Source organism: Pleurodeles waltl, chromosome 3_1 (genome assembly GCF_031143425.1).
Source record: "Pleurodeles waltl isolate 20211129_DDA chromosome 3_1, aPleWal1.hap1.20221129, whole genome shotgun sequence".
Taxonomy (NCBI): domain Eukaryota; kingdom Metazoa; phylum Chordata; class Amphibia; order Caudata; family Salamandridae; genus Pleurodeles; species Pleurodeles waltl.
Window position 1 is genome coordinate 1,213,333,673 of NC_090440.1, and position 27,009 is coordinate 1,213,360,681.

The window sequence follows — 27,009 nt, forward strand, 5'->3', positions numbered from 1 at the left end:
GAGGCCGTTCTGTCTGCATTTCTGCAGACAAAGGCTCCTAAAACAAGTACCAAAAACCATAACAGAGGTGATGGATGCAAAGTCTGTCATAATAAAAGATTCCCGGAGGGAGAAATGATGGGAAAGAGAGAGAGTAGGAGGAAGAGTGAAAGGAATAACATTTGAAAAGAAGCAAGGGTAAAAAGGATGAAAAGATGGATGCACAAGTGAATGGTTTGATGGATGGAAGGATAAAACGATATTTGTAAGGGTTTCTAAAAGCAAAAATGGGTGGAATGATGATAGGCTGGAAGTCTGGCGGTGTGAGTGGAAGGATGGATGGAAGACTAATAAAGAAAGGTAGAACGGAAAGAATGGTAAAAGAAGGATGAAATTGAGAAAGGCAGGGCTGATGCCTGAAAAGATGGATGGATAGACGGATGATGGATCAATGGCTCAACGGTTGGAGAGAAGGTCAAGAGGGAAGACGAATGAAGGGACCTCTTATTCGGTGAGTAGGGCTTATTCACTTGACGGTATTTGAGGTGTGGATGGAAGTGTGCGGGGGGATTTTTCTGGCCACTCCCTTGCACCACAGTATTCCTAGGATCAGTAATTTGAGCCTTAGAAAAACTAACATAAAGAATCATGTACATTATTATTATTATAAAAATGAATGCGTATACACAGACATGTTGATCTGCAGATCCCTTGTTCCATAGCATCCCTGGGACCAGTAATCTGAGCCTTCAAAAAACCTAAACTAAAAAAATCGTTTTCGTTTTGCAAATTAATTAGTATACATGAAAATTTTGTTCTGTGGATTACCTGAACAAATCCAAAAGGGAAGTATCTGTCTGTCTGTCCCTCAGAGCCTTCATGAAAAGATGTTCGCCAATCTTCAATCATAGCCGGAAACGTACAGTTATACAATTCAGTGTTTAAATTTGTATTTGCTTCACCTACAAGAAATATCAAGATAAACAAAGTTTGAAAAATAATGTTTAGACTGTGGTTACCTGATATTCCAGAGCAGAATCTAATTTCATGTGACGTTTGTATAGCATTATCACACCTCGTCGGGGGTAGTAAGCGCTATACAAATACAATTACAATTACAATGTGCACACAAGCAGAAAACTGTTTCTCAGTGCTTTTTAACGAATTTGTTTATTATCATTTTAGTTAATAACTAGAAAGTAAGAATGTGCCAACACCCACAGACCCAGGTTGAGTTACATACATCAAAAGTATAGAAGAAGCAATTCAAGTTCCAGTCAACAATACAACTAACACAGGATGAAATAATTTGAGGTCAGAATCAATTAAGGTACTATTTTGCATAAAGGTTTTTCGACATTTTATTGCATTATGATTGCATTTATATAGTGCTTCATACCACTGCTCAGACATCGAAAAGCATTTGCACATGAAGGGCCCCATGGAGAGCAGACGTAGTCTAGTCTCTCCATGGGAGCGTTCGGGAGGGAAGTGATGGAGGGAGGGCAGGATTGGGTGATAGGTACGTGGGGGTGGAATATGTTAGGGGTATATAGGAGTGAGGGGCATGGGAGGGTTGCGGTGTGTGTATTTTTTAATATAATTGCAGCGCCATGGCTCAGACCCATGACGCTGCTGCCGTCCAGGCCATGCTTCGCATTCTCGGCGAAGCTGGCCGGTCCGACCTCCTCAGGCCTGGTGTACTCGACCAGGCTTGGTCGGAATGATGGGCATGGCGCGTGCGGCCTCCAGCGGCGTGGCTGCCAAGGTTGCCGGGTGCGTATCGCCCGAAAGGGCACAACAAAGGAAGTTTGTTGGGGGGAGGGGACGCAATGCGCCTTCTCCCCTAGTTCCGATTTCTGCCCGGCAGGAGCCAGGTTTGCCAAAGCAGGTGGTGGAGGGTGGGTGGGGGGGGCCCTCAGGTGCCGCGGGGGCGGCGCCCCTATTACAAGCCCAGTTGGAAGGCAAGGAAGAGGATGGGCCAAGAGCAGGCCCTGGGCTGTGGATAGCTCTAACAAAGAAGGTGCCCCAAAGGCTAGTGAGGCAGGCCAGGTGGCTGGTCCTGGTGGCCAGGCAAGCCCCCTTCCAGTGGTGCAGGCAGGTAAGGTGGGGCCCAGGAGAGTGGGGGCCAAAGAGGACCCCAGCAGGCATAGGGCCAAGGATGCAGACGGGAAGGGCGAAGGGGGGGCTGGCGACAGTTTTCAGGAGCCTGGAGCAGGGGGTGCTGGTGAGGAGCGCCAAGGGACTTGGTGGGCCCCTAGGGGCCCATGCAGGGAAGCATTTGCAGGCTGCACAACTGGGCAGCCGGCGGTACAAGACTGGTTCACTGGGGACATCGAGGCAAGGATCAGGGAACAGAGGCGGGTGGTCCAGGAGATGGAAGAAAGATAGGCCCAGTTATGCAAGGGCAGGGAGGAGGCCCTAGACAGGGAACGTCGCCTGAAAAGAAAGGCAGACAAGGAAGAAGTGGGGGGTCAGAAGGGCCCTGAGTCTGGGTTGGGGACTTGGGTGTGGGTCCCACGGGAGGTCGGTAAAGAGGCTTGTGCAGCCGAGGGGTTCAGCCGTGCGACGGACACGAGTGGCGCATACGCCCATGAGTGGCACGAAGAGTCAATGTCAGTGGAAGGGACTGGCAGAAAGAAGGCAGTGCCAACGGGGCGCAACATGGCTCCAGAACGTTGGTCTGAAGTGCTAGAGGGGTCTTTGTCGGCCTTCTCTACACAGCAGGAACGCACTGGGCGCAAGTATGGCAGATGCCATGAGGGACATGCGCATGATGAGTGGAACAACACTTTGGCTGGAAAAGGTGTGGACGACGAGTGTGAGATTAATGATGAAGTGGAGGTGGATCTGGATTACGAGGATGAGTCAGACGAATGGGAAGAAGGGGAGATACGCGAAAGCGAGGTGAGAATCGAAGACGGGAGAGGGGATGGGCGCAAGAGCGGCACAAACCCCTCTTCGATTTTTGTATTACAGGAGCAGGCAGTCACAGGAAAAGCAGAGATGACCATATGCGGGGAAGAACGGGTTCCCCCAGCTTGGACCGCGACTAAAGGGAAGGCTCCACGGATGCAAGGTAAGGAAGAATGGTGGTCCGTGTGGGGCAATGGTCAAGAAGAAGGCGGTGACAACTACACACAAGTCAGTAGGCGTGGAGATCATGCTATTCATGACATACCTGGAGTTAGTGTGGCCCAGGTGGGGGACGTTTCACAGGCAGTACAGGCTAAGGCTCCAGCAGGAAACACAGAGGGACGGAAAGGATGGTGAGGACAAGGGCGGAGAGGGGCTTAGTAAGCGGCTCCCTTATATGGGTCTTGAGATGCCTTTGGATTCTCACGTGGCAGAAAAGACAAAGTCCAGGATTTGGCGACACGAATATGCAGATGTGTTCAAATTGCTCCAAAGGGATATTCAGGCTAAGGAGGGCTCCAAGGAGAAGGAATGGGAGCTAGTACGCAGGCCCAGGGTGCCGATTACGATGGATAACTGGACATCCGCATTTTTGATATATGCCAGTATCTATTGTGACAAATTTCCTGACTGTGCCACTGCGCTTTTTAAATACATGGACATTATACACAAAGCACAAATGCATTTTGGGGGTTTCGCATGGTTGAACTATGATGAGGAATTCAGAGCACAGGTCAGCGTGAATCCTGACAAACCCTGGAGGGAATGTTGACTCGGAAATGTGGATGGCTTCATCACATTCCGCCGCATCCACGCATACCGCCAGTGACTTGCCGGTAGTGTACAAGCCCTTTCAGGCGCGTCCCGCCCAAGGGAGGGCGAACACTTTACAGCGACCACAATTGTCCACGTCTGGGGCATGCTAGAACTTTAACAAGGGTTTCTGCTCGTGCCATCCCTGTAAATTCAAACAGAAGTGTTCCAAATGTGGGGACGAGAGCTGGTCACGCAGTGTTTTTCTCTCACAAGTCCAGCACAACAGCGGAGGTCAGCCAGGGTAAGAGGGATGCAAGGTGCTTCTGCGCCACAGGGCTCCTACGCCAATTGAGCTTGCATTTTTGCTGCCTTGGTGGCGTATGTAACCGGACAGGAATTTAGCATGCAAGTTGCAGGGTTTCAGACAGGTTATTAAGGGCCGAGACAGAGGAGGTGGGCAGAAAATTAGCAATCTGCTAAAAGAATGCCACAGATGGTAGCAGAAAAATTGGCGAAGGAGATCGCGGAAGGTAGAATTGCAGGTCCATTCTTTGACTACCCTCTGGACACACTGATGATTTCCCCGCTTGGCGTGGTGCCTAAGAAAAGTAAAGGTGAGTTTTGCCTTATCCATCATTTGTCTTGGCCGGAGGGGGCGTCGGTGAATGATTTCATCGCATAGGAGAACACAAGGGTGGTGTACGCTTCAGTGGATGATGCCATTCAGCTCATTCGGGGTGTGGTAGAGGGCCGGAGCTTGCTAAATGTGACATTAAGGCAGACTTTCGGCTCTTGCCCATCCATCCTGAGGATTTTTCGCTACTCGGGATGCAGCTGGATGGGGCAATCTATGTGGACAGAGTTCTGCCTATGGGCTGTGCAATTTCTTGTGCACTTTTTGAGGCCGTGAGTACGTTTCTGCAGTAGGTTTTTGTCAAAGTGTGCGGGCATAGAGAGGTGATGCACTACCTTGATGACTACCTTTTTGTGGGACGCACTGGGTCCCAGTCTTGTGGCATGGCATTGGGCGGTTTTGAAGGACTGGCCAGAGAGATGGGGGTTCCCTTGGCTCCTGAGAAGACCGAAGGCCCTAGTTTTATTCTGACATTTCTGGGGATTTAATTGGATACGGAGGCTCAGGTGGCACGATTGACAGCAGGTAAGGCAACAGAGATTTGGGACTTTTTGAGACAGGTGAGAGGTTTGCACAAGACTGATTTGCACACAGCTCAGCAGCTTTTAGGTTTTTTCAACTTTGCATGTTGAGTTGTACGAGGGGGTAGGACATTCTGCAGGTGCCTGGGGCTCGCTATATCGAGTGCCTTCCTTCCTCACCATAGGGTTCAAATGTCATTGGGGCTTTGGGAGGACATCAGAGTATGGGAGCCGTTCTTGGCAAGTTTCAGTGGGGTTTCCATTAACTTTCGGGAGGAGGACACTATCTGGCAGGTGCAAGCCTTCTCGGATTCAGCCGGGGCCTCTGGGTTGGGACTTTTTGGGGATGGTAGGTGGTGTGTGGAGCAGTGACCAGCATGTTGGCTGACTCAAGGCAAGAGTATCACTTTTTTGGAATTCTTCCCTCTATTATTAGCTTTGACTGCCTGGGGTAACAAACTCGCCAACAGGACGGTATTTTTTCATGTGGACAACATGACGATAGTGGAACTGGTGAATAGACAAAGAGCTAAGGACCTGAGGGTGTTGCGTTTGTTGAGATGTGTTATGCTTAGATGTCTATCGTTAAAAGTTATATTCAAGGCAGAACACATTCCTGGGGTAAACAAAGCCATTGCAGATTCTGTCTTGTTCACAGTGGTATCGGTTTTGCAGCTTGGTGCCAGTAGTGGAGAGACTCAAGACAACGGATCCAGCAGACATTTGGGAATGGGGGGCTTGATGGTCATTGGGCTGGTAGAGATGTCTTTAGCAGACTCAACTCTGAGGAATTATCGACTGGCATGGTTTGAATTTCAGAGTTTTGAACGTTGGGAGGGGGATTTTTGGGAACAGAGCACTGACATGCTGCAGTCTTGCATGTTGCGATTTGTTTTGTTCTTGATTCAAAAGGGTTTGTCGCCTGCAACGATTGGGGGGAAGCTGGCCTTTGTTTCTTTTTATCGGGAATTGTTTTTCTGTTGCGACACTGCGAAGGATGATATTTTGGGTAGGATGTTGAAGAGGTGGGGTAGAGTAAGGGTGGACAGGGGCAAGGCGGCAAGGGAACCCATTACAGTTGAGTTGGTGTTAGAGCTGTTGCATGTGTTGCTGGTTTGTTGTGCTGACCCTCGCAAGCTGGCTTTGTTTCGTTTGTGCATGGTGTGGATGTTTTTTGGAGCATTTCGGGTGTCTGAGCTGTTGGGTGTGGGAAAGGGGGTAGGGTGTAAGGACGGGTGACGTCTGCCTGAAGGAGGAGCGCTTGAGCATATGGCTCAGAATGTCCAAAACAGACCAGCTGGGTAAAGGAAAGTGGGTATGGGTGAGAAAAGGGGAGTATGCAGCTGCTTGTCCAATTGTTAGCAGTTTTAGGGCAGCACGGCCATGCAAGTGGCGAAAAGCTCACTGTGTTCCAGTTGCTGGCTGTTTTGCGAATTGCGCTGAGAAGGATTGGGAGACAGGCACAGTGCTATGGAACTCATTCTTTCAGGATTGGAGAAGCCACTGCCGCGGGGCACCTGGGTTGGGACTGGGCAGCAATCAGGCAAATAGGTAGGTGGCAGTCGCGGTGCTGTGAGCGTTATGTGAGGGCTTGAGTGGATTTTCTGTATGGCTGAGATGGTCAGAAAAGGGGGTTGGGGTGAGGGGAGTGGTATTCTGGTATTGATATCTTTTCTCTTTGCAGGTCGTGTGGCTGGCCCCAAGAAGGGGAAGATGCCCACTTGGAAGGTCGGTCATTCATTCATCCATTGGGTGGCGAAATGCGCGGAAAGGCAAATATATGGACGCTCATTGGAATTGTCAAGTGGACGGCATGAAGTTTTGTGGTGGGGGAAGAGTGAAAGGAGGTGGGGCAATTTGCTTCCTTTTCTAACATCAATTATGCCCAATTGGGGTTGTCCGGATATGCTGTTCTTGCACTTGGGGGAAAATGACTTGGTGAAACTTTCAGGGCTCACCCTACTGCAACATATGCAGCGAGATCAGGAGTTGCCTTACCAAAAGATGCATGGTACCTGCAAAGCATGGACCGAGTTGGTACCTCGGAGGAAGTGGAGAGGGGCTTGAAACATGGGGCTGAGGAGAGGGCTCAGAGGAAGCTAAATAAAGCCATGGGCGCATGGTATAAAGGTGTTGAAACACGAGGATCTGCATGGGGAATGCCCGAAGCAGGCAGGGGGTGAAAGGAAAAGGGGGATGTGTGGGTCAATTGAAGTGGAAGATGGATGAACAGAGGCTAATGGAGAGGATGAGTGAAAAGAGGCCTGGGGAGAGGTTTTCAAAGAGGTGGGGGGGTTGAACATGTTTAAAGTTTAGTTGTATAACGTTATACGAGGCAATCCTGTCCTAAATAAATGGCTTTTTACACTTTAGGAACACTGTGTCACTGACTGTGTCCCGATGCATATCATACATCTCTGCGGGAGGAGGGTTAGGGCATGCTTGGTTCAAAATGTGTTGAACTACAGAGTGACCAATGTTGAATCATTTTGGTTTCTTGCACAAGTGTAGGAGGCTGGCCTGGATTATAGTGGGTACCTAGTGGTACTTACACCTTGTGCCAGGTCCAGTTATCCCTTATTAGTAGATTAGAGGTGTTCTAGCATCTTAGGCTGATAGAAGTAGCTATAGCAGAGCAGCTTAGGCTGAACTAGGAGACATGCAAAGCTCCTACTAAACCACATATCATATAGCACTATATCACAAAAAAGCACAATACTAAGAGTTACTAAAAAAAAAGGTACTTTATTTTAGTGACAATATGCCAAAAGTATTGTAGCTACTACAGTACCACTTAGTGTCATATGCACAATATCATAAGAAAACACAATACACAGTTATACTAAAAATAAAGGTACTTTATTTTTATGATAATATGCCAAAGTATCTTAGAGTGTACCCTCAGTGAGAGGATAGGAAATATACACAAGATATATATACACAATAGCAAAAATATGCAGTATAGTCTTAGAAAACAGTGCAAACAATGTATAGTTACAATAGGATGCAATGGGGAAACATAGGGATAGGGGCAACACAAACCATATACTCCAAAAGTGGAATGCGAACCACGAATGGACCCCAAACCTATGTGACCTTGTAGAGGGTTGCTGGGACTATTAGAAAATAGTGAGAGTTAGAAAAATAACCCTCCACAAGACCCTGAAAAGTGAGTGCAAAGTGCACTAAAGTTCCCCTAAGGATAAAGAAGTCGTGTTAGAGGAATAATGCAGGAAAGACACAAACCAACAATGCAACAACTGTGGATTTCCAATCTAGGGTACCTGTGGAACAAGGGGACCAAGTCCAAAAGTCACAAGCAAGTCGGAGATGGGCATATGCCCAGGAAATGCCAGCTGTGGATGCAAAGAAGCTTCTACTGGACAGAAGAAGATGAGGTTTCTGCAGGAACGAAAAGGGCTAGAGACTTCCCCTTTGGTGGACGGATCCCTCTCGCCGTGGAGAGTCGTGCAGAAGTGTTTTCCCGCCGAAAGGACGCCAACAAGCCTTGCTAGCTGCAAATCGTGCGGTTAGCGTTTTTGGATGCTGCTGTGGCCCAGGAGGGACCAGGAGGTCGCAAATTGGACCAGGAGGTAGAGGGGACGTCGAGCAAGACAAAGAGCCCTCTTAGCAGCAGGTAGCACCCGGAGAAGTGCCAGAAACAGGCACTACGAGGATGCGTGAAACGGTGCTCACCCGAAGTCGCACAAAGAAGTCCCACGTCGCCGGAGAACAACTTAGGAGGTCGTGCAATGCAGGTTAGAGTGCCGTGGACCCAGGTTGGACTGTGCACAAAGGATTTCCGCCGGAAGTGCACGGAGGCCGGAGTAGCTGCAAAAGTCGCGGTTCCCAGCAATGCAGTCTAGCGAGGTGAGGCAAGGACTTACCTCCACCAAACTTGGACTGAAGAGTCACTGGACTGTGGGGGCCACTTGGACAGAGTTGCTGGATTCGAGGGACCTCGCTCGTCGTGCTGAGAGGAGACCCAAGGGACCGGTAATGCAGCTTTTTGGTGCCTGCGGTTGCAGGGGGAAGATTCCGTCGACCCACAGGAGATTTCTTCGGAGCTTCTAGTGCAGAGAGGAGGCAGACTACCCCCACAGCATGCACCACCAGGAAAACAGTCGAGAAGGCGGCAGGATCAGCGTTACAGAGTTGCAGTAGTCGTCTTTGCTACTATGTTGCAGGTTTGCAGGCTTCCAGCGCGGTCAGCAGTCGATTCCTTGGCAGAAGGTGAAGAGAGAGATGCAGAGGAACTCGGATGAGCTCTTGCATTCGTTATCTAAAGTTTCCCCAGAGACGGAGACCCTAAATAGCCAGAAAAGAGGGTTTGGCTACCTAGGAGAGAGGATAGGCTACTAACACCTGAAGGAGCCTATCAGAAGGAGTCTCTGACGTCACCTGGTGGCACTGGCCACTCAGAGCAGTCCAGTGTGCCAGCAGCACCTCTGTTTCCAAGATGGCAGAGGTCTGGAGCACACTGGAGGAGCTCTGGACACCTCCCAGGGGAGGTGCAGGTCAGGGGAGTGGTCACTCCCCTTTCCTTTGTCCAGTTTCGCGCCAGAGCAGGGCTAAGGGGTCCCCTGAACCGGTGTAGACTGGCTTATGCAGAATTGGGCACATCTGTGCCCAACAAAGCATTTCCAGAGGCTGGGGGAGGCTACTCCTCCCCTGCCTTCACACCATTTTCCAAAGGGAGAGGGTGTAACACCCTCTCTCAGAGGAAGTTCTTTGTTCTGCCATCCTGGGCCAGGCCTGGCTGGACCCCAGGAGGGCAGATGCCTGTCTGAGGGGTTGGCAGCAGCATCAGCTGCAGTGAAACCCCAGGAAGGGCAGTTTGGCAGTACCAGGGTCTGTGCTACAGACCACTGGGATCATGGGATTGTGCCAACTATGCCAGGATGGCATAGAGGTGGCAATTTCATGATCATAGACATGTTACATGGCCATATTCGGAGTTACCATTGTGAAGCTAAGGTAGTGACCTATATGTAGTACACGCGTGTAATGGTGTCCCCGCACTCACAAAGTTTAGGGAATTGGCTCTGAACAATGTGGGGGCAACTTGGCTAGTGCCAGGGTGCCCTCACACTAAGTAACTTTGCACCTAACCTTTACCAGGTAAAGGTTAGACATATAGGTGACTTATAAGTTACTTAAGTGCAGTGTAAAATGGCTGTGAAATAACGTGGACGTTATTTCACTCAGGCTGCAGTGGCAGGCCGGTGTAAGAATTGTCAGAGCTCCCTATGGGTGGCAAAAGAAATGCTGCAGCCCATAGGGATCTCTTGGAACCCCAATACCCTGGGTACCTCAGTACCATATACTAGGGAATTATAAGGGTGTTCCAGTAAGCCAATGTAAATTGGTAAAATTAGTCACTAGCCTGTTAGTGACAATTTGGAAAGAAATGAGAGAGCATAACCACTGAGGTTCTGATTAGCATAGCCTCAGTGAGACAGTTAGTCACTACACAGGTAACACATTCAGGCACACTTATGAGCACTGGGGCCCTGGGTTACCAGGGTCCCAGTGACACATACAACTAAAACAACATATATACAGTGAAAAATGGGGGTAACATGCCAGGCAAGATGGTACTTTCCTACAAGTATCTCAGAGGATATACTCCCTCAGGAGGTAAGTAATATCCACAAAATATATACACAAACCAGAATCAGGTAAGTAACAGTTAGAAATGTAGTGCAAACAGTGTAGAATCACAATAGAATGCAATAGGGAGAAATAGGCCTAGGGGCAACACAAAGCATATACTCCATAAGTGGAATGCGAACCACAAATGGACCCCAGGCCTAGTGTAGTGTGTAGAAGGTCGCTGGGGTTGTAAGAAAACACTAAGGGTGTCCAAGATACTCCACCCCAAGACCCTGAAAAGTAGGAGTAAAGTTACCCTACTACCCCAGAGAGACAGTAAATTCGAGATAGGGGATTCTACAAGGACAAGAACCGACTGCAAAACACTGAAGACCGATTCCTGGACCTGACGACCTGTAAAGGAAGGGGACCAAGTCCAAGAGTCACGCAAGTGTCCAGGGGGGGCAGGAGCCCACTAAACCCCGGATGAAGGTGCCAAAGGGTTGCCTCTGGATGGAAGAAGCCGAAGATTCTGCAACATTGGAAGGTGCCGGGTACTTCTCCTTTGGTCAGAGGATGTCCCACGGAGTGCTGGAGGTTGCAGAGTTGTTTCCACGCAGAAAGACCGCAAACAAGCCTTGCTAGCTGCAAGAGTCACGGTTGAGGATTTTGGGTGCTGCTAGGGCCCAGGAAGGACCAGAAGGTCACCCCTTGGAGGAGGAGACGTAGGGTGAGCTCAGCAACACAGAGATCCACGCAGAAGCAGGCAGCACCCACAGAAGCACCTGAACAGGCACTTAGAAGATCTGAGGACAACGGTCGACTCAGAGTCACAAAACAGGGTCCCACGACGTCGGAGTCCAACTCAGCGAGTTGGGCAATGTAGGACGGAGAGCTGGGGACCTGGGCTAAGCTGTGCACAAAGCCCGAGCAGCTGCAGTTCACACAGTACACAGGAATACTGTCTGGCGTGAGGAGGCAAGGACTTACCTCCACCAAGTTTGGACAGAAGGGCCACTGGACTGTCAAAGATACTTGGGCCCAGCTCCTGTGTTCCAGGGACCACGCTCGTCAGGATGAGAGTGGACCCAGAGGACCGGTGATGCAGAAGTTTGGTGCCTGCGTTAGCAGGGGGAAGATTTTGTCGACTAACGGGAGATTTCTTCTTGGCTTCCAGTGCAGGGTGAAGGCAGACCGCCCTCAGAGCATGCACCACAAGGAAACAGTCGAGAAAGCCAGCAGGGTGAGGCGCTACAATGTTGCTGGTAGTCATCTTGCTACTTTGTTGCGGTTATGCAGGCGTCCTGGAGCAGTCAGCGGTCAATCCTTGGCAGAAGTCGAAGAGGGAAGTGCAGAGGAACTCTGGTGAGCTCTTACATTCGTTATCACAGGAGAGACCCTAAATAGCCCTCAGAGGAGGATTGGCTACAGAGAAAGGTAAGCACCTATCAGGAGGGGTCTCTGACGTCACCTGCTGGCACTGCCCACTCAGAGCTGTCCATTGTGCCTTCGCACCTCTGCATCCAAGATGGCAGAGGTCTGGGACACACTGGAGGAGCTCTGGGCACCTCCCGTGGGAGGTGCTGGTCAGAGTGGCCACTCCCCTTTCTTTTGTCCAGTTTCACACCAGAGCAGGGCTGGGGGGATCCCTGAACCGGTACAGACTGGCTTATGCAAGGAGGGCACCATCTGTGCCCTTCAAAGCATTTCCAGAGGCCAGGAGAGGCTACTCCTCCCAGGCCCTTCACACCTATTTCCAAAGGGAGAGGGTGTAACACCCTCTCTCAGAGGAAATCCTTTGTTCTGCCTTCCTGGAACTGGGCTGCCCAGGCCCGGGGGGGGCAGAAACCTGTCTGAGGGGTTGGCAGCAGCAGTAGCTGCAGTGGAGACCCCGGAAAGTTAGTTTGGCAGTACCCGGGCTCTATGCTGGAGACCCGGGGATGCATGGAATTGTCCCCCCAATACCAGAATGCTATTGGAGTGACAATTCCATGATCCTAGACATGTTGCAGGGCCATGTTCAGAGTTACCATTGTGACGCTACGTATAGGTAGTGACCTATAGGTAGTGCACGCGTATAATGGTGTCCCCGCACTCACAAAGTCCGGGGAGTTTGCCCTGAACAATGTGGGGGCACCTTGGCTAGTGCCAGGGTGCCCACACGCTAGGTAACTTTGCACCTAATCTTCACTAAGTGAGGGTTAGACATATAGGTGACTTATAAGTTACTTAAGTGCAGTGTAAAACGGCTGTGAAATAACGTGGACGTTATTTCACTCAGGCTGCAGTGGCAGTCCTGTGTAAGATATGTCTGGGCTCCCTATGGGTGGCAAAAGAAATGCTGCAGCTCATAGGGATCTCCTGGAACCCCAATACCCTGGGTACCTATGTACCATATACAAGGGAATTATAAGGATGTTCCAGTGTGCCAATGAGAATTGGTAAAATTAGTCACTAGCCTGCAGTGACAATTTTAAAAGCAGAGAGAGCATAAACACTGAGGTTCTGGTTAGCAGAGCCTCATTGATACAGTTAGGCACCACACAGGGAACATATATAGGCCACAAACTTATGAGCACTGGGGTCCTGGCTAGCAGGATCCCCGTGACATATCAAACATACTGACAACATAAGGGTTTTCACTATGAGCACTGGGCCCTGGCTAGCAGGATCCCAGTGAGACAGTAAAAACACCCTGACGTATACTCACAAACAGGCCAAAAGTGGGGGTAACAAGGCTAGAAAGAGCCTACCGTCCTACACAACCCCCGCCCCCACCAAACGAAGGACAATAAGGCTAACCTTGGCCAGTTGAGTCTTTATTGTCTAAGTGGTGATAATTGGAGAGTAGCTCTGCAATAGATTGGTTACTCCCTTTATCATCCACTATATGGTTACTTCCCTGCGGGGATGTAAACCACCCTGTTTGAATTTTTATAGCTAGACAACAATGTGAAGTTATATTCTCAGAGTTCCTATTATTATGTTTAAGTTTAGAGCAGTGGGAATTGTCCACTGGACCTATATCAAGTGATGAGAACGCCAGACAGGGATGCTGTCTCAGTAAAGCTATAGTTGGGCACACACTTTATCCATATGGCTGTAAGAGAGAACAGGGATGCTGTTTCTCTTGAGTTGGAGCAGGGCAGGGATGCTGTCCTATGAGCTCCACACTAGGGCAGGGCTGCTGTCCTAAGTGTTGTGAGGCAGTGCAGGGTTGCTGCACTAAAGTTTCTCTGGGAGGGTTGGAGGGATGCTCCATGTTAACTAAAATGGTGCACTTTTTCTCACCAATATTAGTTATCCCACAGAGAGGCACTTCTACGTCAGGCAGTACAGCTGTGCTAGCTGATGGTTCCCTTGCCACCCCAGGAGAGGTTTCTCCCACCACAGTAATGGTATCCTGAATGGCAGGGTGGGTAGGGGATACTTTGATGACCTTTTTACCTCTTGTTGGAAAAGGATCCTGAGTTGTCAGGCCTTTTTCTTTCCTTTGCTTTTTCCTTTCAGCTGAAATGAGAGGAAGCAATTCCTCAGGGATACCCAGCATGGCTGCATGGGTATTAAACTCTACCTCAGCCCAACCAGAGGTCTCTAGGTCATTTCCTAAGAGACAGTCTACAGGTAAGTTAGCTGACACTACCACCTGCTTAGGGCCAGTAACTCCACCCCAACTAAACTGAATTATAGATAAGGGCAGAAACTTAGTGGAGTTATGGACATCAATAATCTTGTACTGTTGTCCAATAATGTGTTGTGCAGGATACACTAGGTTTTCAGTCACCAAAGTGATACTGGCACCTGTGTCCCTGTAGGCTTGAGCCTCAACACCATTTATTGAAACTGTCTGCCTGTACTTATCCATTGTAAGGGGATAAGCAGCCAGTATGGCAAGGCCAATGCCACCAGATGTGACAGAAACTGTCTTGGGACTGACCACCCCAGTTTCTATGATGGCCCCATAAGTGAACCCAACTACACCCTTGACTGTTGCCAGCAGTCCCACGACTATTACCACTACTGCTAGGGGCACTAGAGTTTGATGTATTAGTGGTGGTAGGCTCAGGGGGTTTACCTGGCCAGGATTTATCCCCTGGCCTTTGGCCTTTATTTATACACCCACAGCACCAAGGATTTTTAATGTGTGCGGACTGTGAAGAAGAAGAAGATGATGATTTATCCCCACCCCCTGAAGAGTGTTTAGGATTTGAAGAAGGATCTTTAGTTCTACCTTTATCCCCATGCTTATCCTGAGATTTCTCACCATCTTTCTTCTTGTCATCCTTGTCACCTCCTGTATGAACTTTTCTGTTCACTCTTGTTCTGACCCATTTGTATGCCTTCTTTCCCAATTCTTGGGGAGAGGTCAGATCTGAGTCTACCAAGTACTGGTGCAACAAATCAGACACACAATTGTTAAGAATATGCTCTCTCAGGATCAGATTATACAGGCTTTCATAGTCAGTCACCTTACTGCCATGTAACCAACCATCCAAGGCCTTCACTGAACAGTCTACAAAGTCTGTCCAGTCTTGAGAGGACTCGTTTCTGGTGTCTCTGAACTTAATCCTGTATTGTTCAGTGGTTAAGGCAAATCCATCCAAGAGTGCATCCTTCAAAACTTTGTAGTTGTTAGCATCACTTTCTCTGACAGTAAGGAGCCTATCCCTACCCTTACCAGTGAAAGATAGCCACAAGATAGCAGCCCACTGCCTTTGAGGGACCAACTGTACCATACAGGCCCTATCAAGTGCAGCAAACCACTTGTTAATGTCATCCTCCTCCTTGTAAAGGGGGACTATCTTATGCAGGTTTCTGGAATCTTGTTCTCTAACAGGATTGGTTTCAAAAACACTGCTGCTGCCACCATGGGGAACTAACCCCAATCTCTGCCTTTCCCTCTATACATCCAGAGAGTCCCTGTCTAAGGCCAGCTGCTGCAGTTTAAGCTTCAGCCTGGCCTCTTCCAACCTCAGCTTTCTAAGTTCCCTTTCCATTAACTTATCCTCAGGGTGGGAGGCTTGGGAATGGTGAGATACAGAAGAAATTTGGGAATTGGCAGAGAGAGACCTGTTCCTAACTGGCTGGACCCTAGTAACCTGGCCTTTAGGAGTGAAAGGTGCCCTACTAATGTGTGACCCCCTCCCACTACTTGTGTGACTAGGTGGTCTGCTAGGTGTCAGGTCTTTGTAAGAACCCTCCCAATCTCGTCAGGGAACTCCTCTGAGTCTGACTGGGTACCTTCCCCTCCTACCTCCTGTTCCTGGGATGGGCCAGACTGGTTCTGGTCATTTTCTAGGAGAAGGTTGAAGTGAAAGTCTTTGGTAGTATTCTTACCAATGCTTAAACCTCTTTCTATGTAGAGACCCCTCAAACTTTTAAAGTTTAAACTCTCATAGGTTGCTTGAACAATTTTGGGAGTGAGCTCTACTGCAAACATGATAGAAAAGGTTCAGGACAGAGAGTGAAAAAGTTTTAGAACTTTTGAAAGTACAGAGAAAAAAAAACCCTTTTTCAAACTTTTTGAAAACTTTAAAAAGTTTTCAGAACTTTTCAGAAACGTTGTAGAACGTTTTAGAGCAGAACAGTAAACTGTTTTGGTTCAATGTGTATATATTGAAATATTTGGTATATGTTTTTCTAATGAACAGCACCAATGACAAAGTGGTAAAGCAGTTACAAGTACTTATCCCACTGCTGCACCACCAATGTAGGAGGCTGGCTTGGCTTATAGTGGGTACCTAGTGGTACTTTTACCTTGTGTCAGGTCCAGTTATCCCTTATTAGTAGATTAGAGGTGTTCTAGCAGCTTAGGCTGATAGAAGTAGCTATAGCAGAGCAGCTTAGGCTGAACTAGGAGGCATGCAAAGCTCCTACTATACCACATATCATATAGCACTATATCACAAGAAAACACAATACTCAGAGTTACTAAAAATAAAGGTACTTTATTTTTATGACAATATGCCAAAAGTATCTCAGAGGATATACTCCCTTAGGAGGTAAGTAATATACACTAAATATATGCACACAAACCAGAATCAGGTAAGTAACAGTTAGAAAAGTAGTGCAATCAGTGTAGAATCACAAGGGAATACAATAGGGAGAAATAGGCCTAGGGGCAACACAAACCATATACTCCAAAGGTGGAATGCAAACCACGAATGGACCCCAGGCCTAGTGTAGTGTGTAGAGGGTTGCTGGGAGTGTAAGAAAACACTAAGGGTGTCCAAGATACCCCACCCCAAGACCCTGAAAAGTAGGAGTAAAGTTACCCTACTACACCAGAAAGACAGTAAAGACGAGGTAGGGGATTTTGCAAAGACAACAACCGACTGCAAAACACTGAAGACGGATTCCTGGACCTGGGGACCTGTAAAGGAAGGGGACCAAGTCCAAGATTCACGCAAGTGTCCAAGGGGGGCAGGAGCTCACTAAACCCCAGATGAAGGTGCAATAGGGCTGCCTCCGAGTGGAAGAAGCCGAAGATTCTGCAACAACGGAAGGTGCCAGGAACTTCTCCTTTGGTTAGAGGATGTCCCACGGCGTGCTGGAGGTTGCAGAGTTGTTTCCACGCAGAAAGACCGCAAACAAGCCTTGCTAGCTGCAAGAGTCGCGGTTGATGATTTTGGGTGCTGCTAGGGCCCAGGAAGGACTAGGAGGTCGCCCCTTGGAGGAGACAGAGGGGGTGCTCAGCAACACAGAGAGCCCATGCAGAAGCAGGCAGCACCTGCAGAAGCACCTGAACAGGCACTTAGAAGACCTGAGGACAACTGTCGACTCAGACTCACAAAAGAGGGTCCCACGACGTCGGAGTCCAACTCAGCGAGTTGGGCAATGCAGGACGGAGTGCTAGGGACCTGGGCTAGGCTGTGCACAAAGGAAGTCTTGCAAAAGTGCACAGAAGCCTGAGCAGCTGCAGTTCACACAGTACACAGGATTACTGTCTGGCGTGGGGAGGCAAGGACTTACCTCCACCAAACTTGGACAGAAGGCCCACTGGACTGTCGAAGACACTTGGACCCAGCTCCTGTGTTCCAGGGACCATGCTCGTCAGGATGAGAGGGGACCCTAGAGGACCGGTGATGCAGAAGTTTGGTGCCTGCGTTAGCAGGGGGAAGATTCCGTCGACCCACAGGAGATTTCTTCTTGGGTTCCAGTGCAGGGTGAAGGCAGACAGCCCTCAGAGCATGCACCACCATGAAACAGTCGAGAAAGCCAGCAGGGTGAGGTGCTACAATGTTGTTGTTAGTCTTCTTGCTACTTTGTTGCGGTTATGCAGGCGTCCTGGAGCAGTCAGTGGTCGATCCTTGGCAGAAGTCAAAGAGGGAAGTGCAGAGGAACTCTGGTGAGCTCTTGCATTCGTTATCTGCCGTGATTCCCACAGGAGAGACCCTAAATAACCCTCAGAGGAGGACTGGCTACAGAGAAAGGTAAGCATCTATCAGGAGGGGTCTCAGACGTCACCTGCTGGCACTGGCCACTCAGAGCTGTCCATTGTGCCCTCACACCTCTGCATCCAAGATGACAGAGGTCTGGGACACACTGGAGGAGCTCTGGGCACCTCCCCTGGGAGGTGCTGGTCAGGGGAGTGGTCACTCCCCTTTCCTTTGTCCAGTTTCGTGCCAGAGCAGGGCTGGGGGGGAATCCCTGAACCGGTGTAGACTGGCTTATGCAAGGAGGGCACCATCTGTGCCCTTCAAAGCATTTCCAGAGGCTACTCCTCCCAGGCCCTTCACACCTATTTCCATGTTACATGGCCATGTTTGGAGTTACCACTGTGACACTACATATAGGTAGTGACCTATATGTAGTGCACGCGTGTAATGGTGTCCCCGCACTCAAAAAGTCCAGGGAATATGCCTAGAACAATGTGGGGGCACCCACTAAGTAACTTTGCACCTAACCTTCACCAAGTGAGGGTTATACATATAGGTGACTTATAAGTTACTTAAGTGCAGTGTAAAATGGCTGTGAAACAACGTGGACGTTATTTCACTCAGGCTGCAGTGGCAGTCCTGTGTAAGATTTGTCTGAGCTCCCTATGGGTGTCAAAAGAAATGCTGCAGCCCATATGGATCTCCTGGAACCCCAATACCCTGGGTACCTATGTACCATATAAAAGGGAATTATAAGGGTGTTCCAGTGTGCCAATGAGAATTGGTAAAATGAGTCACTAGCCTGCAGTGACAATTTTAAAAGCAGAGAGAGCATAAACACTGAGGTTCTGGTTAGCAGCGCCTCAGTGATACAGTTAGGCACCACACAGGGAACACATATAGGCCACAAACTTATGAGCACTGGGGTCCTGGCTAGCAGGATCCTCGTGACACATATCGAACATACTGACAACATAGGGTTTTCACTATGAGCACTGGGCCCTGGCTAGCAGGATCCCAGTGAGACAGTAAAAACACCCTGACATATACTCACAAACAGGCCAAAAGTGGGGGTAACAAGGCTAGAAAGAGGCTACCTTCGTACAACAAGTCACCAGAGTGGTGGTGTTCATGTCTTGTCTTACATTATTGCACTTGCATGTAATGAAGGAAATGTAAAGAGCGGCTGAACACGTGCACTTTACAGTAATTGATTGTTGTCAAGTATTTGAGCAGGTAGCTACAAAATCCACCCAAGAGTAAGGTATGAGCAGCCTGTGGCATGCACTGGATACAGGCAGTCACAGCAGAAGCTCTATATAATTATACAGAGTGGTGACTGAGATGCAGGCATGCACTGTATACAGCCAGCCATGGTAAAGGATTTCAAGTCCACCAGGAAAGACAAGAAGTGACCTGTGGGAGGTCACTGTTCGCAGGCAGCCGGAGTAAAGCTTATAGGATCCTGAAACAAAAGGCGAGTAGCCCATGGGTGTTGATGTGATGCAAGCAAGTTTAATAGATTACTTTTTGGTCAACCCAGAGGTAGACCACACATGCACTGGTTACAGACAGCAAACATTACAGCGGATGTGTCCACTCATAGGGCAACAATGGAGTGTCCTAACAAATGCACTAGATAGAGTCAGCTATCATAAATGCCCTAGAAGGTCAAAACAGAGGAGTAGTCTACAGCATGCAGTGGATACAGCAACCATTACAAATGACCTAAACAGTAATTTTAGGATCGAGAGTAGCATAAATGCATGCAAAGAAGAAATGCAGCTAGAGTTAGTACTCTTTAGCATCTAACCAAAAGGGATAAATAGAGAAATGTGCAGGCATGTACAGTGGTACTGGAACATGTTTCACAGTGGGGTACTGCCCTGGATCCTTCACTTTATCCAGATGGAAATGGCCTTGTTTGTGTAACCCATGTGTGTCGAAAGAGGTACATGGAGTGTGGCTGCAGCCACCGAGGACCATATTATGATTACCTGTATCAGAGTGGAAACGAAGATGATGGGTTGGAAAAAGCCCCAGGCAGAATGTGAATAGTAGGGATTCTCTCCAGTACTTCTGATGTCCTTTGATATGTGCGAGACATGAGGGTGGTGAGGATAGGTGACAGTGTGTCCCTCTGCAGTGTAGGGAAAGCAGCTGCCCCCACCCACTTCATTCACAATTATTAGCTACACTAGGTTAAGTGGTTGTTTAGTGGAGAATCCTCTCCCTCTATTTTGCCTTTATTTTGGGACTTTCCTAAAAGGAGACTCCCACTCCACACCATCTTTCTGCTGACACTGCAAGACAAAGACCAGCCTGGTAGAACTATGCACAAACCAGGAGCTGTCTGTAACGAGTGCCAGAAGCAGACATGAGGGATAAGTTAACTCAGCCTGGAACAATAGTCTAAGGACGAGAGAAACTTTTAGTAAGTGTTCCATGACTTCACTGACAGAAGCCAGGACTCCCATAGCAGTGCATACCAAAAAACGTCAAGGTTTGGGGATGGTGACTGACAACTCCCCTTCACCAGGGGCTGGACCAGAAAACTAAAACATTCTGCAACATACCAGGAAAAGAGCTGCGTGAGGTCTGCCTTGTAGAAAGGAGGTGAGTGACATTTGAGGAAGTACTCATGCATGAAGACGCTGTCGTGAAAAAATAGGACTGCTAGACACTAATGGAAGCTAATTGGAGCACAACTCATCCAGGCAAGGATCTGTGCTGGCCGACTGAAGGCCTTGTAACTCCATGACATGTTCAGAAATACCTGTGATGGCTTGGCACTCGCAGAGATCATCCTCCGGTGGTCTTGTCACCCCTGTAATGGGTTTAAACACCTATGAATGTCCGGCACCTGAAGAACTTTGGCCACACTTCAGTGATCACCGAAGCACAACGGGGCATATTTAAGAAAAGTGGGGCTGCATATTGTGCAGCCCCACTTTTCTTGCGCCCTTTACCGTCCCCCCTACCACCACCATGTGTGCGCGGTATTTAAAATCTGATGCACCATGGCACAGGGTAGGGGGCAATAGAGTCATTTTTCATGACGCTTTTGATGTAATCTGCAGGAGTAGCATCAAAATATTGGTACTGATCCTGTAGAGTACATAGGGGCCCATTATAAAAAATGGAAGCCCCCTTTTAACGCCTGCTCTCAGCAGGCGTTAAAAGTGCTGTAAAAAATGATGGAAGGAAATCGCCATTGCGTCATTTTTCGCCCCCCCAAGATGGAACACACCCTTTGCATACATTATGCCTTGCGCAGACATACTGTAGCACAAAGGGTTACAAAGTAGCCCAATGCATGCATTGCGCCACTTTGTAAATGTGGCGCAAGGACTTTGGCCTCGTTGGGCCACATTAGCGTAAAAAAAGAATTATTACCTTATTATTGCTAATGTGGTGCAAGTTGGCACTAGGGGCTTATAGATATGCCTCAAAGTGAGTAAAGAAGATGGGTGCTACCACAAGATTGCTTTCTACACCGGTGGATCTCCCTGAACTCTTTTAGATCACTGCTGAATCTTGGGGATGAGGTTATCCTCACTTCATTTCATTGTTGGTTAGGTCTGGCTTGGCAGTACAACTGTTTGCATACCTTGTGTGATCAAACTGAAAAAGAGATTTCAAGAGCAATACAGAGAGGGGTTGTAACTCTATCTACATGTCAGTCGACAGGATTACTTGTTTTGATGGGCGTACATTTTGTGCTTTCACACAATAATGTCCTACCGTCCAAGAGCTGTAATAATTTGTTAATCAAGTTGCATTGGTGAGAGCTCATCATCCAGCCTAACTACAACGAAGCTTGACCTTTAGTTCAAACACATGTCACTGAAATGGTATATGTGGCTTAGATCAGTGGTTCCCAACCTGTGGTCCGCGGACTCCCAGGGGTCCGTGACACTTTACCAAGGGGGTCCGCAGGCCTGGGCCTCTGGACAGAAATACATGTGTGCTTTTGTATTTAAGACTTTATTTGTGCAGCAGTTTTTAAAAGCAGTGCAAAGTTCCCTTTGCAACCGTAAACTTCTGGGCAAAAATAAAAGCGTCAAGATAACTCTAGTGATTAACGTTCCTGCTGAAGAGAAATAGTTTTGTCTAGTGGCAGTTTTGACTCATCTAAGGTAGTGCAGGTGGTTAATATGCCTGATGCAAAGACTGTGTATCATGCAAAGAACAGTATTTATGTGTGTAGCGTAGTGGGTTACTACTTTTGTCACAGAGATTCTTGTGTTACTGTGCAGTCACACGTTACAACGGTAATGTAGCATTGTGATCTATGAACTGCCATCAAAGAGCTGCATGGCACAAATTAGAAAGTTCTTTTTTTTCCAGTTCTTCATTAACCTTATGCTGCTAAAAATGGGTTGCTTTGTAGAAATACATTCTTATTATTAAAAGCAATGCTAACCACTGTGTTATGTTCTGAATCTACAGTTTGTGCTTCTCCAGGCCAAGCACTCTTAGAAAATGCCTACCAGTGTTGATGGCATGTGAATCCTACACCTTGTAGTCCCAGTAAAGTGCTCCGACACCCTACACTGGTGTGCGAGGTGATAAAAAACAAATGAATTACATGTGACAGAGAAGCTGTGGAGATATGAGAGGCCTTGTGATTTTATTTCCTTCCCTCACCACATATTTATGTGAAAAGGCTTTCTCAGATCTTATGTACCTAAAAAATAAAAACAGATATTTCTTGCGAAATGTAGAATTTGAACTTAAGAGTCAGCTTTCCTAAATAAAACCAAACATTCTATGTCCAAGATGCAGCGCCAACCTTCCCGTTAACATTTTACTGATTTTTGCATATTTTTTAAATATAAAATATTTATATCTTTAGTAATTTGAGTATTTGGTGTGTACTTGTTTGTGTATTTTTTATGAATGACTGTTTTAATGTTTGAAATATAAATTGTACAAATTGCTTGGGATCCCCGGATTCCAATAGTGATTCAGTGGGGGTCCTCAGGAATCAAAAGGTTGGAAACTACTGGCTAGATTATTATGTAATTATGGTGTTTGTTATTTTCTGGCAGCAGCACAGATGGAAGGTGTCCAGTCAGGAGAAATGTGTTGCTCCTTTGCAGTCCAAGCCATCTTAACCCTTCCCCCTCCATTATCAACTTTAGCAATAAGTTAACTTGGCATTTCTTGACAGAATGGTGTTTTTCTTTCTGTTTCTTTATGTACTGGAGAGACTATATTTGAAGCTCCTTGGCGCCCAGAAGTTAGGTTAATTCTTATTTAACTTTTGAAAGTTGGATTACTGATATACTTCATTTACTTACAATTTTATTTTGTATATACAGGGAGTGCAGAATTATTAGGCAAGTTGTATTTTTGAGGATTAATTTAATTATTGAACAACAACCATGTTCTCAATGACCCCAAAAAACTCATTAATATCAAAGCTGAATATTTTTGGAAGTAGTTTATAGTTTGTTTTTAGTTTTAGCTATGTTAGGGGGATATCTGTGTGTGCAGGTGACTATTACTGTGCATAATTATTAGGCAACTTAACAAAAAACAAATATATACCCATTTCAATTATTTATTATTACCAGTGAAACCAATATAACATCTCAACATTCACAAATATACATTTCTGACATTCAAAAACAAAGCAAAAACAAATCAGTGACCAATATAGCCACCTTTCTTTGCAAGGACACTCAAAAGCCTGCCATCCATGGATTCTGTCAGTGTTTTGATCTGTTCACCATCAACATTGCGTGCAGCAGCAACCACAGCCTCCCAGACACTGTTCAGAGAGGTGTACTGTTTTCCCTCCTTGTAAATCTCACATTTGATGATGGACCACAGGTTCTCAATGGGGTTCAGATCAGGTGAACAAGGAGGCCATGTCATTAGATTTCCTTCTTTTATACCCTTTCTTGCCAGCCACGCTGTGGAGTACTTGGACGCGTGTGATGGAGCATTGCCCTGCATGAAAATCATGTTTTTCTTGAAGGATGCAGGCTTCTTCCTGTACCACTGCTTGAAGAAGGTGTCTTCCAGGAACTGGCAGTAGGACTGGGAGTTGAGCTTGACTCCATCCTCAACCTGAAAAGGCCCCACAAGCTCATCTTTGATGATACCAGCCCAAACCAGTACTCCACCTCCACCTTGCTGGCATCTGAGTCGGACTGGAGCTCTCTGCCCTTTACCAATCCAGCCACGGGCCCATCCATCTGGCCCATCAAGACTCACTCTCATTTCATCAGTCCATAAAACCTTAGAAAAATCAGTCTTGAGATATTTCTTGGCCCAGTCTTGACGTTTCAGCTTGTGTGTCTTGTTCAGTGGTGGTCGTCTTTCAGCCTTTCTTACCTTGGCCATGTCTCTGAGTATTGCACACCTTGTGCTTTTGGGCACTCCAGTGATGTTGCAGCTCTGAAATATGGCCAAACTGGTGGCAAGTGGCATCGTGGCAGCTGCACACTTGACTTTTCTCAGTTCATGGGCAGTTATTTTGCGCCTTGGTTTTTCCACACGCTTCTTGCGACCCTGTTGACTATTTTGAATGAAACGCTTGATTGTTCGATGATCACGCTTCAGAAGCTTTGCAATTTTAAGAGTGCTGCATCCCTCTGCAAGATATCTCACTATTTTTGACTTTTCTGAGCCTGTCAAGTCCTTCTTTTGACCCATTTTGCCAAAGGAAAGGAAGTTGCCTAATAATTATGCACACCTGATATAGGGTGTTGATGTCATTAGACCACACCCCTTCTCATTACAGAGATGCACATCACGTAATATGCTTAATTGGTAGTAGGCTTTCGAGCCTATACAGCTTGGAGTAAGACAACATGCATAAAGAGGATGATGTGGTCAAAATACTCATTTGCCTAATAATTCTGCACTCCCTGTATTGAATTAATTTATTTAATTTACTGTAATTTTAAATTACTCTTTTCTCAACCATAAAAACCCCTTACTGCCCCTTAAAGCTACTATCCCCTTATTCCTACTAACCCATTGCTACCCATTAACACTACCCATCCGTCGACCACAATTATTACTGTAAAAGTAGCACCAGCTTTTTGCTAGTGCTATAGTGCTAATAGACAGGGAATGCAGACCATTTCACCTAAGGCAAAAAATAGCATTAAACACACTAACCACCAATTTCCACACTTCACCAGATTTTTACAGCTTCCCACATATTCTAAATGAACCCCGAGATAGTATGTCCATCAATGACAAAATATACCAAATTTTAGTGCATGTCTATTCTAATTTTTAAGTAATAATGGCCTATGTAGACTATTTGGTCTTTTTAGGTCTGTCTTGACAGCAAAACTGTTTGGATGACATTTTTATCAATTTATAAAGTGGGTTTGGGCTGCTTCCACTCAGGAGAGGACTACTCTCTCACTTCAAGCTAATAGCTGACAAAGTAATGTTCCTCCTTTCAGGAAGTACTTCCATTGGAATGCACAAGGGATTATTCTAAATCTGAAAAATAAACTCAACTGTGCTGTTTGTCACATTTAGTTTTTTCTCCTTTACACATTCTACATAGAAAGCAATATTTTTTGCTACATTTCCTCCTAGCATTGGTGAAACCAGTACGACAGGCTTTAATGTGATAAACAAAATTTGTGTAACTAGTGCATGCAAACTGCATTTGTGAATGCCTGCGTTACATCGGTTGGTACATTAAAGCCAAACCTATTGGCTTTGCAAACGCTTGTTTTGTGTTGGGACTGAAGAAGACATACATCCATGAACCACTATCCAATCCTGAGCAATTGTGGTGGAGCCCAGCACGGCCTATGCTTGCACCTCCACACCTCTTCAGCCAGAGCACCCAGAGGCCGGAGACACCAGCTAATCAGGTCAGATCTAAATCAGCACGTCTGCTCCTGGTGGGTCATTGGAGGATCAAACACCACAGCAAGCTGTGCAGCCTCCCCAAGCAACACCTGGCCAAAGCAGGCTGACCAATGATAGACTAACCACTGTATAGGGTGCAATGTGTGGGAACGACTGGACTTTGGTGACCTGTGCTAGGCACTACCTAGCAACTATCCAGAATTGACCTTGGGAAGGGTTAGGTGGGAACCTGGACGCCACCCCCGCCCCCTCCCCAGAGACGCTGGCCATAACCTTTTCACTCATAGGGAAAAGCAGCCTTTACTCACAGTAGCTAATTTCTCCCCACAAAATGGCAAACATCCACACACCTGTGCACCAGTAATCCTTTGATTTATGTATGTACAGTATTAAATCGTGTGCTAGAAATAAAGTACAATGTTTCATTCAGTTCTGCGTTTCTATTCTACACCATCGTCCTGAGAATGTCTTGGAATACTAAACTTCACTATCATGAAAATGAAGTGCTAAAGGCAGTACTTGATGCTCACTTTCATGCTGAACAGTAGGGTAAAGCCTCAGGGTACCAGTGGTAAAAGGTTCAGTTTGTTATAATCTGAGCCTATTAACCTGTAGAAAAAATCCCCAGAGGGATAATGTTTTACCATGAGGGATACTGTGCTGGGAGGAATACTGACATCACAAAACATGTGCAACTGGTACATTTCAAATTCAGTGGTGGCAACGTGCAGTGCAATGAGGCCCTCCAGAACATTACATCACAGACAGTCAATAAACAGAACATGGCTTTGGAAAATAATGAGTTAGACAGAAAGTTTCATCATAATCAAAAATAGCTTTATTTCGACCTATAAGGCCATAAAAGCATACATAAGCATGAAAAGGCACAATGAATAATTAAAACTGTTACATAGAATTCAAACATTTCAATTTCATCAAGTGATAAAAGACCTGAGTTTAACATGAAATTAACACTTCATACTGCATAGTCTGCACAATGCACCCAGAAAGTTAGCCACAGAGACCACAAATATGGGACTAGTATCGGACCTCAGAATGTGTAGGGCCAAACAGTGCTTACACACACCCAAACGTCTACAGATATGAGCCAGACAAACACTGTGAGGGTGAGCGTAGACCAGAGAGACAAAAAAGACGTGGGCAACAATCTCCACTGAGCAATCATCCAGGGACCCAATGGCCCACCTTGCTGTGAAAGATCTCAGCGGGAGGGTGCCCATACAAAACTGGAAGTATTGCTTCCTATCAAGACGGATGCTCACCAGATCCCAAAATGCTCGTGTATACGGACAGGCTTAAAGCAAAGGAAATCATTAAAGAGCCTGGGAGAGGCAGCCTGTCTGGAATCGGT

At 47.1% G+C, this 27,009-nt stretch overlaps 1 protein-coding gene across 1 annotated transcript in view; it reads right to left on the minus strand.

The window, feature by feature from the left end:
• Positions 1-27,009, minus strand: part of SIAE (sialic acid acetylesterase) — a 1,017,559-nt gene that overhangs the window by 293,976 nt on the left and 696,574 nt on the right. Inside the window, exon 7 of the mRNA XM_069224521.1 lies at positions 808-941. Coding sequence (XP_069080622.1) covers positions 808-941 — 134 coding nt within the window. The remainder of the gene's footprint in view (positions 1-807; positions 942-27,009) is intronic.